General features: G+C 42.6%; 2 protein-coding genes across 5 annotated transcripts in view; one reads left to right on the forward strand and one right to left on the reverse strand.

Moving 5' to 3' along the window:
• The window catches only part of LOC112260923 (mitochondrial ubiquitin ligase activator of nfkb 1-A), an 8580-nt gene extending 6270 nt beyond the window's left edge, over positions 1–2310 (forward strand). For all 4 annotated transcript variants that reach the window (XM_024436301.2, XM_024436303.2, XM_024436304.2 and 1 more), the window contains one exon: positions 1118–2310. In XM_024436301.2, coding sequence (XP_024292069.1) covers positions 1118–1613 — 496 coding nt within the window. In that variant the 3' untranslated portion in view covers positions 1614–2310. The remainder of the gene's footprint in view (positions 1–1117) is intronic.
• Position 2311: 1 nt separating this feature from the next.
• On the reverse strand, positions 2312–18839 carry eif2b5 (eukaryotic translation initiation factor 2B, subunit 5 epsilon). Its single transcript, XM_024436300.2, has 16 exons — positions 18600–18839; positions 16664–16788; positions 16367–16552; positions 13243–13420; positions 12427–12507; positions 11948–12025; positions 11484–11796; positions 9920–10065; positions 9463–9607; positions 6344–6442; positions 6126–6230; positions 5943–6033; positions 4473–4596; positions 4119–4244; positions 3159–3269; positions 2312–3004 (listed from the first exon to the last, which is right to left on the reverse strand). The coding sequence occupies exons 1-16, from the start codon at positions 18735–18737 to the stop codon at positions 2942–2944; spliced, it is 2109 nt and encodes a 702-aa protein (XP_024292068.1). The 5' UTR covers positions 18738–18839; the 3' UTR covers positions 2312–2941.
• Positions 18840–19208: the final 369 nt, after the last annotated feature.

Raw genomic sequence — 19208 nt, forward strand, 5'->3', positions numbered from 1 at the left:
CTTTCCACTAGATATTGGGGCTGCAAGTAGCCTATTGGTTAGAGCTTTGGGCCAGTAACTGAAAGGTTGCTAGATCGAATCCCCGAGCTAAGATAAGAAAAATAAGAATTTGTTCTTAACTGACTTGCCTAGTTACATAAAATAAAAATGTTGGAACATTGTTGCGGGGACTTGCTCCCATTCAGCCACGAGTGTTAGTGAGGTCAGGCACCGATGTTGGGTGATTAGGCCTGGTGTTCTATGGGGTTGAGGTCAGGGCTCTGTGCAGGCCAGTCAATTTCCTCCACACCAATCTCAACAAACCATTTCTGTATGGACCTAGCTTTGTGCACGGGTGCATCGTCATGCTGAAACAGGAAAAGGGCCTTCTCCAAACTGTTGCCACATAGTTGGAAGCACAGAATCACCAGACCATTATTCCTCCTACACCAAACTTTACAGTTGGCACTATGAATGGGGGCAGGTAGCGTTCTCCTGGCATCTGCCAGATTCATCCGGTCGGACTACCAGATGGTGAAGCGTGATTCATCACTCCAGAGAACACGCTTCCACTGCTCCAGAGTCTAATGGCAGCGAGCTTTAAACCACTCCAACCGACGCTTGGCATTGCGATCTGCTCAGCCAATAGAAACCCATTTCATGAAGCTCCCGACGAACAGTTATTGTACTGACGTTGCTTCCAGAGGACAGATGACTTTTTTACACGCTTCAACACTCAGCGGTCCCGCTCCGTGAGCTTGTGTGGCCTACCACTTCGTGGCTGAGCCATTGTTGCTCCTAGACATTTCCAGTCACTGAGCTCTTCAGTATGTTTGTCTATGGAGATTGCATGGGTGTGTGCTCGATTCTATACATCGGTCAGCAACGGGTGCGTCTGAAATAGCCCGAATCCTACTCATTTGAAGGGGTGTCCACATATGAGTGTGTAATATATAGTGTATCATGGCTATACCATGTGATCCAGCTCAAAGTAGAACTTGGAATCATATAGCTCTTTAAGAATCATATTTTCTGACAGTAGTCTACGTCACCTAAAAGTAATGCAATCCAACACAATTCAGTACACACTAAGGTCAACACCATGTTCTCTCCCCCCCGCCCACTCCTCTTTTCTCAGGAACTCCAGAACGACCAACAGGAAGGAGACTAACAACGCCGTCCCCTTCAGTCTGGTTGAACCGGGCGCCTACATCACCGACATCACCGTCAAGGTCCATTCCCCTCTGGAGGCTTCCGGCTGGTTCCTGGAGAGAGTTCACTGCAGTGTCAAACACGCCCAGGAGGGCCTGGTGGACGTGTTGTTGGAGAACCTCAGCGGCGAGCGGCCCATGGCGCAGATGGAGACGGAGGAGCTGCTCCGTGTTGGAACCACTATGACAGGTTTCGGGGAGGTGGTGCTGGAGGGAGGGACAGGGACGACCATGAGGCTGCAGGCGCCACAAGATGGCCGCCGCTACATCCTGGTCCCCACGGACTACAAGGGGTTTATAGAGAGACATGAGGGTACGGCCAATCTGTGGATGAGGCTGACGGCGCTGTTTGGGATTACGGGAGCATCGCTGCTGGCCGGGGCGGTTTATAGTACGATGGGGAAAAAGGACAGAAAGGATTAGTAGTGATGATGCCCAAATCGACTACCTTCTACTCCTGCAAAGGTTTTAAGCAATATGTTGAAAATTTAACCCAGCCTATCAGAAGTTATCCTATTTCTTTGTAGATATAAATATATTTTGTTAATGATGGATTATGTCCTAGGCGAATGGTAAATGTCTGTGGTGAATATTATTAAACCACTCAATTTCTAGGATTATGGAGGACCATAGGTATTGCAAGACCGTGTCTTGACAAATCCCGTTCACAGGGTATCAGTGGCACATAAGAAACAGTGTTTAAGTCGATGAATTAACAACGGAGTACTTATACTGGAACGTAGACCCAGCCATTTTCTTTTCTTTAAAAAAATAAAACGATATGTTCTGAATCAATCATTTTCCAAATATCTAGTTTTAATCATACTTGTTTTAAAATCATTCCTTGCCGGTCGCTGCGGTTTAGTTGAAGTAATGTCTTTGAGATGGTGTTGTATTATGTGATAGACGTATGTGTGACTAACATCACTAACACAACTACCTCTATACAGCATTAAACCACTGTGGTTACCAGGGAAATCAGTTTGTAAATAGTTCTGAACTGACATGAGACAGGTTTTTCCTGTCTCATACTGAACACTAAAGCAGATCTGTGACATTCTCTATTCATTGGGTGATGGTCTATGTTGGGAGTATATTAAAAACTACTAAAAAAAAAAAAGTGTGTTTTTAAATCTTTCTTTTATTAGGGTGTTAAACCATACCACAGCTTTCCTTCTTGTGACATTGTGAGCAAGGTGTCTGCTTGCGCTGTACACAATGACTAAATATCAACAACGTCATTTCCTTTTGGAGAAGCAATATGAAGCTGCCACAGTGTCCAAACTGATAACCTTTGACATTCTGGGACGGTTTTCCCCAGACACAGATTTGGCCTAATCCTGGAATTAAAAAGAATCCTCAAATAGAGAAAGTCCACTAAAATAGATTTTTACTCCAGGACTAGGTTCAGGGCTGTATTCGCTTCGTATCGTGGAAGATCTACGTTATAGTTCAATTTAAAGGCAATGTCGGCTCAAATCGGAAATTACCTTTAAATTTTTAATGTGGATCTTCAAGCGATACGGATTGAATCCAGCTCTTAATCTGTCTGGGTGACCGGTCCTTTAAGTGCAGATTTAAAGTGAACCACAATGGAAACCATGGAATTCTATTCACACGGTTCTCAAGTCTTCAGTCTTTATTCCTCTTCTTCCGCACTCTCCTTCCTCCGAAGACTCATCATCCTCCTCACTCTCCTTCCTCCGAAGACTCATCCTCCTCACTCTCCTTCCTCCGAAGACTCATCCTCCTCACTCTCCTTCCTCTGAAGACTCATCCTCTGCTTCTTTCAACCACTGGATAAACTTCTGGAGCTGAGGAAGACAGGAAGACCTCTGTGTTTAGGCCTGGGGTCTGTACAGGACGTACAGTGCCACACACTGAGGTACGTCTAACAGGAAAACAATCCCTTTCCCCACACAATGCCTTTCTTGCTGTTATGTATAAGCTCTGTAAGGTGGTACTCACTCCCTGGTTCTTGCGTAGCTGTCTGCTCTTGTCATTGGTGGCTCCGGTAGAGAACCATTTTAGGATGGCCTCCTCCTCTAGGATCTCCAGCTGGTACATTTTCATCAGCACCTACAGGGAAGACAACGACAACAGACATGTTAACGTCCAACATCACAAGTAAAATAAATACATAAAAAAAGTAAGAAGCAGGGGGTTGGAACCGGTTTTTGGGCACAGAACTGAAAATGTTTTTTTTTTTTTTTTTTTTTTGAGGAACAGAATCAGAAAAGGCAAACGAAAGTGATTTCTACTGTTTCGGGACATAACTGTTATTTAAACAATGATGGAGAAACGGTTATTAACATTATTTTACGTATGTGCAAAGCCCTCACACTCACTCAGAAAGTTATTCTAGTGTCTGCCTGTGTAACAGTATAACTTTATAACTCTATCTATACAAGTAGTAGGAACACTCCCTGGACAGGACTCTAGTCTATCTATCTATCTATACAAGTAGTAGGAACACTCCTGGACAGGACTCTAGTCTATCTATCTATACAAGTAGTAGGAACACTCCCCCCTGGACGGGACTCTATCTATACAAGTAGTAGGAACACTCCCTGGACGGGACTCTATCTATACAAGTAGTAGGAACACTCCCTGGACAGGACTCTATCTATACAAGTAGTAGGAACACTCCCTGGACAGGACTCTAGTCTATCTATCTATACAAGTAGTAGGAACACTCCCTGGACAGGACTCTAGTCTATCTCTTGCAGGTCTACATACTACACACACTACCCACCTTGACAATAGCAGTTTGGGAGTCTCCTGCTCTAAGAACGCAGACAGTCCAGACCGACAGTCCAGACCGACAGTCCAGACCGACAGTCCAGACAGACAGTCCAGACAGACAGTCCAGACAGACAGTCCAGACAGACAGTCCAGACCGACAGTCCAGACCGACAGTCAACCCACCTTGACCATAGCAGTCTGATGAGTGTCCTGCTCCAGGAACAGCTCCTCCACAGCAGACAGGCAGTCCAGGTGATCCTGAGCTCTCTTGATGTAGTTCTTAAACACCGGAGACCACGTCTTCAGCAGCTGAGAGGCAGGGGGGGAGGAGAAGAGAAAATAGGCTATTCTTTAAACTATCTCGCTCTCTCTGTCCCTCATTACACCTCTAACTGTTTTTTTGGGGGGGTGGAGATAAGAGCTGGTCATTTTTGTAAGTGATTTGTCTGTAAAAATGAAGAGATAAATAAATTTAAAAATATATATATTACTGGTTGTACAACAATCAATTGGGGTGTGGTGGTTGTGAGTACTTACAGGCAGTAGTGAACCGGTGTACTGTAGGGTGGTGAGCTGCGTCCCCTGCTGTTGGAAGGGGTACTCCAGAACAACTCTGGTCAGAATCTGCATTACCTCCTTGAGAGTGATGTTATAGGCATACCTGGTGGGAGAGGGGAAGTACCAGATCTATACTCTGAAGATGGTAGCGTGGACAACATTTAGCTGGATCGGTTATAAAAGGGACGGAAAAACTAGTGCACTTCAACCAGAGTTTGCACTTATCTGAAGGGCACTTATCAGGAGCAGAGTGCTAGTTACTCATATCAGGAGCAAAGTATGACACACACTTATCAGGGTTATGTGGGATGGCAGGTAGCCTAGTGGTTAGAGTGTAGAGGCGGCAGGTATCCTAGTGGTTAGAGTGTAGGGTCGGCAGGTAGTCTAGTGGTTAGAGTGTAGAGGCGGCAGGTAGCCTAGTGGTTAGAGCGTTGGACTAGTAACCGAAAGGTTGCAAGATCGAATCCCCGAGCCGACAAGGTAAAAATCTGTCATTCTAACCCTGAACAAGGCAGTTAACCCACTGTTCCCCGGTAGGTCGTCATTTTCAATACGAATTTGTTCTTAACTGACTTGCCTAGTTACATTTTTAAAAATCAGGAGCAGGAGCATACTCTTATCAGGAGCCGACTACTGCTCACTAATCAGGAGCCGACTACTGCTCACTAATCAGGAGCCGACTACTGCTCACTAATCAGGAGCCGACTACTGCTCACTAATCAGGAGCCGACTACTGCTCACTAATCAGGAGCCGACTACTGCTCACTAACCAGGAGCCGACTACTGCTCACTATTCAGGAGCCGACTACTGCTCACTATTCAGGAGCCGACTACTGCTCACTAATCAGGAGCCGACTACTGCTCAGGGTTATGATATTCAGGAGCCGACTACTGCTCACTAATCAGGAGCCGACTACTGCTCACTAATCAGGAGCCGACTACTGCTCACTATTCAGGAGCCGACTACTGCTCACTATTCAGGAGCCGACTACTGCTCACTAACCAGGAGCCGACTACTGCTCACTAACCAGGAGCCGACTACTGCTCACTAATCAGGAGCCGACTACTGCTCACTAATCAGGAGCCGACTACTGCTCACTAATCAGGAGCCGACTACTGCTCACTATTCAGGAGCCGACTACTGCTCACTATTCAGGAGCCGACTACTGCTCACTATTCAGGAGCCGACTACTGCTCACTATTCAGGAGCCGACTACTGCTCACTATTCAGGAGCCGACTACTGCTCACTAACCAGGAGCCGACTACTGCTCACTAACCAGGAGCCGACTACTGCTCACTATTCAGGAGCCGACTACTGCTCACTAATCAGGAGCCGACTACTGCTCACTAACCAGGAGCCGACTACTGCTCACTATTCAGGAGCCGACTACTACTCACTATTCAGGAGCCGACTACTGCTCACTATTCAGGAGCTGACTACTACTCACTTGAGAGAGTTGATCTCGAGGACCAGGTTGTCACAGACAATGTTCTCCTCCAAACCTCTCTGTAGTGTCCCCAACACTTCCAACTGGAAAGCTACACAAACACATTATTGCTATGGCATGTCATTTTGGATTAGTATCATCAATTCAACGAATCAATTCAGAAATCAATCGGTATCCCCTCACCATTGACGTCATCAATCTCTGGTGAGACACTGCGACTGCGATCCTGAGATTCCTCGCTGGCCTCACTCTCACTGTCACTCTCTGGATCAGGGTTAAGCACCAGGCCTAGAGAGACAGGATATATATTTTATGACTGAGGGCATGGACAACTGGCCTCACCCAGTCTCTTCGCCCTCAACAGACTACTTTGCATACGTTTTGTTTTGAAAGTGGCCTACCCCATAGACACTGTGCCAGCTCTTCATCCTCAGTGTCGTTCATACTGGCCTTCCAGATATAACCTTTACCCTCAGGTCCTACCTCGGCTGGATTAAATGCTGGACAGATGAAACAGGGGATACTGTTACAGTACAGACAACAAGGTTTTGCTCACTGTCATTGACATAAATATCACAGATATGTCCTCAGATACCTTTGACATATTATTTCCAAAAACAGATTTCCATAACATTGAATAACAATATAACTTCGGGAAACAAGATCAAGATACATTTCATTTCAAAACATTGTTTGTGAAATTATCAAATGGTTGAAGAATCACATAAACCCACGACAGTAATAAATAAACCCACGACGGTAATAAATAAACCCACGACAGCAATAAATAAACCCACGACGGTAATAAATAAACCCACTACAGTAATAAATAAACCCACTACAGTAATAAATAAACCCACGACGTTAATAAATAAACCCACTACAGTAATAAATAAACCCACGACAGTAATAAATAAACCCACGACGGCAATAAATAAACCCACGACAGCAATAAATAAACCCACGACGGTAATAAATAAACCCACGACGGTAATAAATAAACCCACGACGGTAATAAATAAACCCACGACGGTAATAAATAAACCCACGACAGTAATAAATAAACCCACGACGGTAATAAATAAACCCACGACAGTAATAAATAAACCCACGACAGTAATAAATAAACCCACGACAGCAATAAATAAACCCGCGACGGTAATAAATAAACCCGCGACGGTAAGCAATAAATAAACCCACGACAGTAATAAATAAACCCATGACAGTAAACAGTAATAAATAAACCCACGACAGTAATAAATAAACCCACGACAGTAAACAGTAATAAATAAACCCACTACAGTAATAAATAAACCCACGACAGTAAACAGTAATAAATAAACCCACGACAGCAATAAATAAACCCACGACAGTAAACAGTAATAAATAAACCCACGACAGTAAACAGTAATAAATAAACCCACGACAGCAATAAATAAACCCACGACAGTAAACAGTAATAAATAAACCCACGACAGCAATAAATAAACCCACGACAGTAAACAGTAATAAATAAACCCACGACAGTAATAAATAAAACCCACGACAGTAAACAGTAATAAATAAACCCACGACAGTAAACAGTAATAAATAAACCCACGACAGTAAACAGTAATAAATAAACCCACGACAGTAAACAGTAATAAATAAACCCACGACAGTAATAAATAAACCCACGACAGTAAACAGTAATAAATAAACCCACGACAGTAATAAATAAACCCATGACAGTAAACAGTAATAAATAAACCTACGACAGTAATAAATAAACCCACGACAGTAAACAGTAATAAATAAACCCACGACAGTAAACAGTAATAAATAAACCCACGACAGCAATAAATAAACCCACGACAGTAAACAGTAATAAATAAACCCACGACAGTAAACAGTAATAAATAAACCCACGACAGTAATAAATAAACCCACGACAGTAAACAGTAATAAATAAACCCACGACAGCAATAAATAAACCCACGACAGTAAACAGTAATAAATAAACCCACGACAGTAAACAGTAATAAATAAACCCACGACAGTAAACAGTAATAAATAAACCCACGACAGTAAACAGTAATAAATAAACCCACGACAGTAAACAGTAATAAATAAACCCACGACAGTAAACAGTAATAAATAAACCCACGACAGTAATAAATAAACCCACGACAGTAAACAGTAATAAATAAACCCACGACAGTAATAAATAAACCCATGACAGTAAACAGTAATAAATAAACCTACGACAGTAATAAATAAACCCACGACAGTAAACAGTAATAAATAAACCCACGACAGTAAACAGTAATAAATAAACCCACTACAGTAATAAATAAACCCAATAAATAAACCCACAGTAATAAATAAACCCACGACAGTAAACAGTAATAAATAAACCCACTACAGTAATAAATAAACCCACGACAGTAAACAGTAATAAATAAACCCACGACAGTAATAAATAAACCCACGTACAGTAATAAATAAACCCACGACAGTAAACAGTAATAAATAAACCCACGACAGTAAACAGTAATAAATAAACCCACGACAGTAAACAGTAATAAATAAACCCACGACAGTAATAAATAAACCCACGACAGTAAACAGTAATAAATAAACCCACGACAGTAAACAGTAATAAATAAACCCACGGCAGTAATAAATAAACCCACGACAGTAATAAATAAACCCACGACAGTAATAAACCACTGAGAATGTGTACACAGTAATAAATAAACCCACGACAGTAAACAGTAATAAATAAACCCACGGCAGTAATAAATAAACCCACGACAGTAATAAATAAACCCACGACAGTAATAAATAAACCCACGACAGTAATAAACCACGACAGTAATAAATAAACCCACGACAGTCATAAATAAACCCACGACAGTAAACAGTAATAAATAAACCCACGACAGTAATAAATAAACCCACTTGATGAGGAGTTGGTTATTTGAACTGACAGTAAACAGTAATAAATAAACCCACGACAGTAAACAGTAATAAATAAACCCACTACAGTAATAAATAAACCCACGACAGTAAACAGTAATAAATAAACCCACGACAGTAATAAATAAACCCACGACAGTCATAAATAAACCCACGACAGTAAACAGTAATAAATAAACCCACGACAGTAATAAATACTGAGAATGTGTACAACGTAGAGAGAAGGGGTTGGCCACCCTGATCCTGGAGCCACTTCATGTTTTTGATTTAACCAACCTGGAAGTTCCGGTGTGTTGAATTTAGGCCAATCACTGAACTGATCAATTAGTTCAGATGGTCGGTCAGGTGTGGTGCCTCGTTAGAACAAAATCCTGCAGGACCTGCAGCACCCCAGGAACTGGGTTGTCTACCTCTGGTATAGAGCTGAGTTTGCTAAATTCAGTCCTGGGGGGGTCTGTTTTGGTTTTTGCCTCAGCACTACAGCTGACTCAAATAGTCAAAGCTTGATGAGGAGTTGGTTATTTGAATCCGCTGTGTAGCGAGGGGGTCTATTACACACCTTTCTGCCTGGTCTTGTCTTTGCTGTGTCCCACTTCCTGGTCATCACTGAGGAATTCATCATCGTCATCTTCCTCCTCTTCCTCAGGGTGATGCATAGACACCACAGTCCCGTCTGGGAGGGACAGGTTCGGACCAATCACCACCTGGGAAACAGACAACATGGAAAAATACTACTAAAGTACTCAAAAATTACTATTTTGAAAGCTTACTGTAGCTAATAAAATGTTTGATATTAGGAAAGAGTGAAAGGTAAACAGTTATCAACATGTTTCATGCTGACATTTACAATATGCAGCTAATGTTTACATAAATATTTCCATTAGCAGCTACATTGTAAAGTACTTAGAGAGGTACTGAAAAGCACTATAGAAACACAGTCCATGATGCATATTGAAGAGGGTAACATGTTTCCATTAAAACAGTGTTATTTGGTTGTAAACACTTTGTTGCCTTACGTTGTATGCGAGGACACACTGTTTGTTGAGGTGTACAGCCTCTTTGACCACAGCCCCATCACACACCACTGACTGGTGAATCTCTACGTTGCTGGAGATGTGTACGTTGTTCCACATGTGGGCCCGGTCTAACACCACGTTGTCCCCTACAGAGAGACATCAGAGAGAGGCGTCAGACTGCCAAGCTTCTCCAGGATCACTGGCATCTTGGAGAACCTGGCAGGCTAGTAAATGCAGAGCAGATTGAAGGAAAACTGCACCTTGGATTCACTCAATGTTTATTTAATTATTTTATTTATCTACATTCTATCAAATCAACTGGCAGTACGGTATCTACATTCTATCAAATCAACTGGCAGTACCGTATCTACATTCTATCAAATCAACTGGCAGTACCGTATCTACATTCTATCAAATCAACTGGCAGTACCGTATCTACATTCTATCAAATCAACTGGCAGTACCGTATCTACATTCTATCAAATCAACTGGCAGTACCGTATCTACATTCTATCAAATCAACTGGCAGTACCGTATCTACATTCTATCAAATCAACTGGCAGTACCGTATCTACATTCTATCAAATCAACTGGCAGTACCGTATCTACATTCTATCAAATCAACTGGCAGTACCGTATCTACATTCTATCAAATCAACTGGCAGTACCGTATCTACATTCTATCAAATCAACTGGCAGTACCGTATCTACATTCTATCAAATCAACTGGCAGTACCGTATCTACATTCTATCAAATCAACTGGCAGTACCGTATCTACATTCTATCAAATCAACTGGCAGTACGGTATCTACATTCTATCAAATCAACTGGCAGTACGGTATCTACATTCTATCAAATCAACTGGCAGTACCGTATCTACATTCTATCAAATCAACTGGCAGTACCGTATCTACATTCTATCAAATCAACTGGCAGTACGGTATCTACATTCTATCAAATCAACTGGCAGTACGGTATCTACATTCTATCAAATAAACTGGCAGTACGGTATCTACATTCTATCAAATCAACTGGCAGTACCGTATCTACATTCTATCAAATCAACTGGCAGTACTGTATCTACAAAACAAGTTCAAGCCACATAATCCCAAAGGCTTCATGTAATATTGTTTCCTAAAAATCATGTTTACAGTTTTTTAATTATTATTTTCATTCACATGATTTGATTGACCGTAATTGAACCTAATACAATGTCGAAGTGAATCGTTAGTTTTGTCAACAAACCCCCCAAAAATTGTTGAAATGAATCATATCAATTGTTTAAAAAAGTAAATCAACTTTGTATCGCCTTATTCGCGAGTGTCGGTGGAAATTGTTTTGGGGACATGACGAAAACATTCATACACGCTAATAATAGCTCAACAATTAACTAGAGGGTACAAGATATGTTTTGAATTGACTATCGAGGTCAGTCTTTTCTATCATATCTACTATGACTTTTCAGACTAACATTTGCCTGGAAAACTCCATTTCAAAATGCCATGACTTATCCAGGATTTCCATGACCTTACGAACCCTGTAGAAACAGTAACAGTATAATACCTATGGTGCAGTTGTTGCCGATGACGCTGTTTGATATGTGACAGTTGGCCCCGATGCTGGTGTCTCGACCAATCAGAACGTTCTCCTCCATCTGGCTGCCGTGCCCCAGGCTGACCTCGGCGCCCCGATAGACGTTATGGCGGGAGTGGGTACACCCCTGCCCCTGCTGGTCTGTGAAGTTCGCCTCGGGGGTGAGGGGATAGACCCAGCGACGTACCATGTCCGAGGAGACGGAGTCGTACATCTGCAGGTTGGACACGCGTGCTCCATAGCCATCCTGTGTTACATACAGGTGGATCTGGTTGCCCAGAATCTAGAGCGGGAGGACATAGTAGACTTGTTTGCTCGGTAAGGACGTGTTTAAGCTTTGGTTGGGGTTATTGCTTGGGATGTTCTGGTTTCAATACAACATACAGTTTATTTTTATATACAGTATCATAATCACTGAATTTGTTTTCTCATACCTCTTCATTGACCAGAATCCCTCTGACAAAGTCATTCCTGGTCTGGTAGTCAAAGTTGTCTGTGAAGAGTTCAGCTACCTGTAAAAAAAAAGCCAGTGTCATGTCTTCCATTCAACAGACTTGCAGCTCACTCAGTCCCCCGCCTGGTTAAAGACGGGCAATTCCACAGTAAAAGGAATTACGCTGAGAATCAGATTTTTCCGCTTCAGAATGTATTCCAAACAAAAAACATTGAATTCAAAAGTTGAACATATAATACAACTCTATGCACAATGATTACTTTGAACAATTTATACAGTAAAGCAAAACAATATATATATACATTTCCTGTAAAAACGGTGCAGATGCAAACTTTGTGGAAATATGGTTTGTTACTCTTTGAGATCAATGGATTTTGTTTGGTATACATTTTAAAGTGAAAAGCCTGAGTCTCTGCGTAAATCCTTTACCATGGAATTGCCCAGACAGTAGATGATTACCTGTGGGGAACAGATACTGATGTGACAGTCCAGCAGATCATGTCTGATTTCAAACTCATCACTTCCATGTTGGAAAATGTTCTGCAAGACAAAATACAATAGTCAGTCCACCACTCCTGAACATCCACACAGTCTGAAAAGAAGTTCAGGACTTAATATCTAAATGTTTATCTTTGCTTATAAACTTTGTGTTTGTATCGCTACTACTTGCTTTGCAGTAAATTTACCTTTTGGGGGATCCCATGGAGAACTGTGACGTTCCCATGGAGAACTGTGACGTTCCCATGGAGAACTGTGACGTTCCCATGGGGAACTGTGACGTTCCCATGGGGAACTGTGACGTTCCCATGGGGAACTGTGACGTTCCCATGGGGAACTGTGGCGTTCCCATGGGGAACTGTGACGTTCCCATGGGGAACTGTGACGTTCCCATGGGGAACTGTTGCGTTCCCATGGGGAACTGTGCGTTCCCATAATGAACTGTGACGTTCCCATAATGAACTGTGACGTTCCCATAATGGGGAACTGTCCCCCATGGGGAACTGTGAACTGTGGGAACGTTCCCATGGAGAACTGTGACGTTCCCATGGAGAACTGTGACGTTCCCATGGGGAACTGTGACGTTCCCATGGGGAACTGTGACGTTCCCATGGAGAACTGTGACGTTCCCATGGAGAACTGTGACGTTCCCATGGGGAACTGTGACGTTCCCATGGGGAACTGTGACGTTCCCATGGAGAACTGTGACGTTCCCATGGGGAACTGTGACGTTCCCATGGAGAACTGTGACGTTCCCATGGAGAACTGTTACGTTACCATGGGGAACTGTAGCTTCTTAAGGCCCTGTGTCTTCTGGTAGTGGAGGACCCGCTTGCTCTTGCTGTCCATGGCAACAATCACGTCATCCTCCTCGCAGCGAGACTTGTGGCCCGGAGATGACTCTTTGAACACCATGGTCATCACAGAGATGTTCTTGTCCACCTTACGCCGGTGCCTTCATGAACAACATAAATCCTAGTGTTAATAAGTGATCAATATGAAAAAGGTATACAAATAGGCCTAGCTGCCCCATTGGTGTATTACATTTTATAAACTGGGTGGTTCGAGCCCTGAATGCTGATTGGCTGACAGCTGTAGTATATCAGATTGTATACCACGGGTATGATAAAACATTTATTTTTACTGCTCTAATTACATTGGTAACCTTAGCTGTGGTATATTGGCCATATACCACATCCCCCTCAGTCCTTATTGCTTAAGTCTACAGCTGATTCCTAGTCAAGTGCTCATCACAATCTTGAATAGCTGGATTAAATGTGCTACATTAAAGCAGGGCTGGCGCAAAACCCGGTATCTATGGAACGCCGTTTGGGTCTTTGCATGTCAAAAAATATGTTATTTGACGCGTTAAATTAGCTTTTAATTTGAGACGTCAAATAACACAGTTTTATCATAGTAGGTTGTGTGTTCTGAATTTGCAGGTGCAATCCGTGCGCCACCACTATCAGGAGCACTGTCAAAGCTGCACACACACACAAAAAAGTCTGCGAACAAACAAACACCGTCCACGAACGATGTGTTTACAACACCGCGTTGGTAATAAAGCATCATTTGTTCGACCACAACTTCTGGGGTAGCTAGCTAGCTTTAGCTTGGTACCTAGCCAGCTTTAGCTTGGTACCTAGCCAGCTTTAGCTTGGTACCTAGCCAGCTTTAGCTTGGTACCTAGCCAGCTTTAGCTTGGTACCTAGCCAGCTTTAGCTTGGTACCTAGCCAGCTTTAGCTTGGTACCTAGCCAGCTTTAGCTTGGTACCTAGCCAGCTTTAGCTTGGTACCTAGCTAGCTTTAGCTTGGTACCTAGCCAGCTTTAGCTTGGTACCTAGCTAGCTTTAGCTTGGTACCTAGCTAGCTTTAGCTTGGTACCTAGCTAGCTTTAGCTTGGTACCTAGCTAGCTTTAGCTTGGTACCTAGCTAGCTTTAGCTTGGTACCTAGCTAGCTTTAGCTTGGTACCTAGCTAGCTTTAGCTTGGTACCTAGCTAGCTTTAGCTTGGTACCTAGCTAGCTTTAGCTTGGTACCTAGCTAGCTTTAGCTTGGTACCTAGCCAGCACCAATACAAGCCTGAAAACAATGACCAGTAGAAACTGCAGTCATTTTCATTATTCTCAATGATTTAGGAATCCTTGTGAGTAATTATTAGCTAGGTTGCCACTTGTTGTTCGCCAATTGAAATTGAACTTCAGTTCATGAAAATAAAAAGCTAGCCAGCTACCCTGTTGCCCAAAGCTAACGTTATAAGCAGCCAGATAGCTTCATCTGGCCAGTGAGTCTCGACCGGACCGGGTTGTGTGTTGTGAAGTTAGCCACAATAAGGATTAGGCACAATTTTGGAATTGGCGGTTTGCCTTCAAAATAAAAGTGATGCAGAAGGTTACAATTGGTGGAATCATGACATATTTAGACTAGATAATGTTAAACAAGGTTGGAATGTGAAGCAATGAAATGGGGGATCAGTCTAGTCGGTGACACCCACAAAACACAACTGTGAAGAGTTTACGCAAATATTAGCGTTGTGACTGTGTGAAATCACCTCCCCAGTCAGCCTATTGTGTGTATTGACATTCATATTGCACTGTACAGCTTTACCTAAGGATAGAGGATCAATTAAATGGGGTATCAGTCTACTCAATACCCAATATATTTTTTCCCAACTTCCTCCTCAGAGTTATCAGACTCCAAAACATCCACGCAGTATTGGTTTTCCTCTGGAATACTGTTCAATACACATAGATTGACAATAAATGTGGCTCAATTCACAGTTGTTTCAGAGTCCCGCAATAAGAGCTACGACACTAATGTTCTCTGGGTGTCACTGAGTAGACTGATACCCCATGTCATTGATCCACCATCCATAGATAAGGCTGTACAGTGAAATAAGGATGCCCCACAATGCAACTCTAAAGTATAATACATCCAGTGTGATTTCAACAGATTTTTGTCAAATTAACAAATGATTTGTCTTTTATTGATTTTATATAACAACATTCCAACCATGTTTAGCATGAGCTATTCAATTATGGCATAATTCTACTATTTGCATCACTGTCAATGACATACTTTCATTTTGAGGTAGCCTAGTGGTTAGAGCGTTGGGCCAGTAACCGAAAGGTTGCATGTTCGAATCCCTAAACTGACAAGGTAAAAATCGGTTGTTCTGCCCCTGAACAAGGCAGTTAACCCACTGTTCCTAGGCCCTCAATGAAAGTAAGAATTTGTTCTTAACTGACCTGCCTAGTTAAATAAAAGGTTAAAAAAAATACTGCTTTTATTTTGAGGGCTAACCGCAAAGTCCACTATTGTGGCTAATCATTATTGTGGCTAGCTTCACACAGATGGGGACCGACCACCATTAATCAAATAAGAACTGTCCTATAAATCAGGGTTATTTTAGATGACAGCTAGCCAGATAGTTAGCTACTATAGCGACTGAAACAGATTGTCGTTTTGTTATGTTTTTGGGGAAGAACAGTGTTTGCGTCCCTCAGCTAGCTAGCTTTTTTTTTAATGACCAGCACTGTAGGTGCGTGAGACAACTTTACCAGCATACGTATCAATGAATCATTGTGACATATTAAAATACGAGTGATGGTGTAATCAATGTGTAATAACTACGTAGGAACACGTTAAATTATTATGTGAAGTGCAGTCATATTCAGGTCCTGATTGGTCAACAAGCATATTTGACACGTCAAATAGTGTTATTACACATGTATCTTTTTTGGACATTTAAAGACGGTGTTCCAAACGGTGTTCCATAGGTATCTGTAGCTCTCCAGGATGAGGATTGGCCACCCAAACCCTCCTCCTGGAGAGATGCTGGGTGTGCTGGCTTTTCCTCCAGCCCTGTTGTCTACTAAGGTCAAGGGTCAAAGGTGACTGACCGGTGCTCCTGTAGGGCCTGGCTGACATCGATGTTGGACACCACGTCTCCGTAGACCAGGATGAAGTCGTTCCTCACCAGATTCTTGGCGTCCACATCCCGCAGCACGTCGCCGAGGGAACGGTACAGATCAGAGGTGATGATGTGGACCACGTTTGGAGAGGTGGGACGACACCACTTGGACTTACTGTTGGAAGAATTGAGGGAACATTTATATTGAGAAAACCCTGTGTGTTTGGGCCCTAAATAGTGTCAATGACTACTTTTTCTTGGTCAGAGTGTGTGTGTGTGTTCTTACAGCAGGTGGTCCTTGATCTTGTTGGACATCCAGCAGCAGAAGACAAATGTCTCCTGAACACCAGTGGATGTTAGGAACTCCAGGGTGTAGTCTATCATGGCCACATTGCCCAACGGTAGGAGAGCCTGGATGGCACAAAACACAGCAGAGATGGTGTGATGAGTGCAGAGATAATGTGATGAGTGCAGAGATGATGTGATGAGTGCAGAGATGATGTGAGGAGTGCAGAGATGAGTGCAGAGATGAGTGCAACAATGACCATCAGGTTTGGAGTCTCACTTATAAAAGCATAGGATGGTGTCGGGAAATCTGAAGTTCTGAGTGACGCTGGCTAGCACTCACGTGATATTTGGTTTTGGATTAGACTGATGACCAGAATGACGGCAACTTTATTTTTAGTTATTTATTTTATGTAACTAGGCTAAGAACAAATTCAGTTAAAAATAAATTCTTATTTACAATGACGGCCTACCAAAAGGCCTCCTGTGGGGACGGGGGCCTGGGATTAAAAATAAACAATGAATACAATATAAATATAGGACAAAACACACATCACAACAAGAGAGACAACACTACATAAAGAGAGACCTAAAACAACAACATAGCAAGGCAGCAACACATGACAACACAGCGTGGTAGCAACACAACATAACAACATGGTAGCAGCACAAAACATGGTACAAACATTATTGGGCACAGACAACAGCACAAAGAGCAAAAAGGTAGAGACAACAATATATCAAACAAAGCAGCCACAACTGTCAGTAAGACTGTCCATGATTGAGTCTTTGAATGAAGAGATGGAGATAAAACCGTCCAGTTTGAGCATTTGTTGCAGCTCGTTCCAGTCGCTAGCTGCAGCGAACTGAAAAGAGGAGCGACCCAGAGGAATGTGTGTGCTTTGGGGACCTTTAACAGAATGTGACTGGCAGAACAGGTGTTGTATATGGAGGATGAGGTCTGCAGTAGATCTCTCAGATAGGGGGGAGTGAGGCCTAAGAGGGTTTTATAAATAAGCATCAACCAGTGGGTCTTGCGACGGGTATACAGAGATGACCAGTTTACAGAGGAGTATAGAGTGCACTGAGGTGTCCTATCAGGAGCATTGGAGGAAAATCTGATGGCCGAATGTTAAAGAACATCTAGCCGCTCGAGAGCACCCTTACCTGCGAATCAATAAACTATGTCTCCGTAATCTAGCATGGGTAGGATGGTCATCTGAATCAGTGTTAATTTGGCAGCTGGGGTGAAAGAGGTGCCCAAGTCTAGATTTAACTTTAGCCTGAAGCTTTAATATGTGCTGAAAGACAGTACATCTTACTTGTGTGAGGTGACTACCTCAAGCTCTAAACCCTCAGAGGTAGTAATAACACCTGTGGGAAGAGGGGCATTCTTCTTACCAAACCACATTACCTTTGTTTTGGGGGTGTTCAGAACAAGGTTAATGGTAGAGAACGCATGTTGGACAAGTTAATGCAAAAAACATGTTTCATTTACTAGCAGGATTAATAAATTAACATTGTTGTTGTTATTGTGCTTTTGTCACGATTAGCCTAGCTACATGGATCTGATGGTGTCCCACTTAAAAGAGATAATCATATATAATGCCATCTGGAACAGTGATACAATTGCTGGTTCGCAACCTGGCAAAACTACAGACGAGATCTGTTGACATATGGCTCCTACAGATTTTATACCACGAATATTACTAACTAGTTAGGAGGAAAACATATTGGCCATAGCTGTTATGAAATGTTGCATTTCAAGAACACGAGGTTGCGTGCAAGAACTGTAGCTAGCTATGCTATGCTAGCGCTGTCATCCATTGACAATAGCATGCATGTACTTAGCCCTAGATCATGACTCTCAGTTCCATCTGCCACCTAGAGTTTTCGAGCGCTAGCATGCACTATTAAGCCATGGCACCATCGCATACCCTGGGTTGGTCTTTGGAGATGGGGAAAAACCTCCGGTTGAAGCTATCGGCGACTAGCACAGCTTGAAGCGGCTGCTCCTCTTCCTCCTGTTCACTGGTGACATTACCTTTCTTCTGTTTTCCTCCTCTGCTAGACATGGTGTTTGTCTGACAACTAGGTAGCTAGTTAACGTTACTAGCAAAATTTCAACAACCTTTCGTCAGATAGTAACAACCACAGATAGAACAATGAGTCAGATGTTGCACCGGATGTATAAATCTGAAGCATCCGGTTGGCATTTCCACTCACCACCAAATATGGTGACGAGAGGAATCCCAGTGGCCGAACGACATTCTGCTCATTTTCTAATTGATGAAACATTTGATCTTAATACAGTTCTTGTTTTTATTTTAACCAGGCAAGTCAGTTCAGAACAAATTCTTATTTACAATGACAGCCTACCGGGGAACAGTGAGTTAACTGCCTTATTCTGGGGAAGAACAGATTTCTAGCTTGGGGGTTTGATCCAGCAACCTTTCGGTTACTGTTCCAACTCTCTAATCACGAGGCTACCAGCCCCAAACTGAAATTTAAAACCTCTTCCCCAACTAAAATCTATATGTTCCCTA

Source organism: Oncorhynchus tshawytscha, linkage group LG10, assembly GCF_018296145.1.
Source record: "Oncorhynchus tshawytscha isolate Ot180627B linkage group LG10, Otsh_v2.0, whole genome shotgun sequence".
Lineage (NCBI taxonomy): Eukaryota > Metazoa > Chordata > Actinopteri > Salmoniformes > Salmonidae > Oncorhynchus > Oncorhynchus tshawytscha.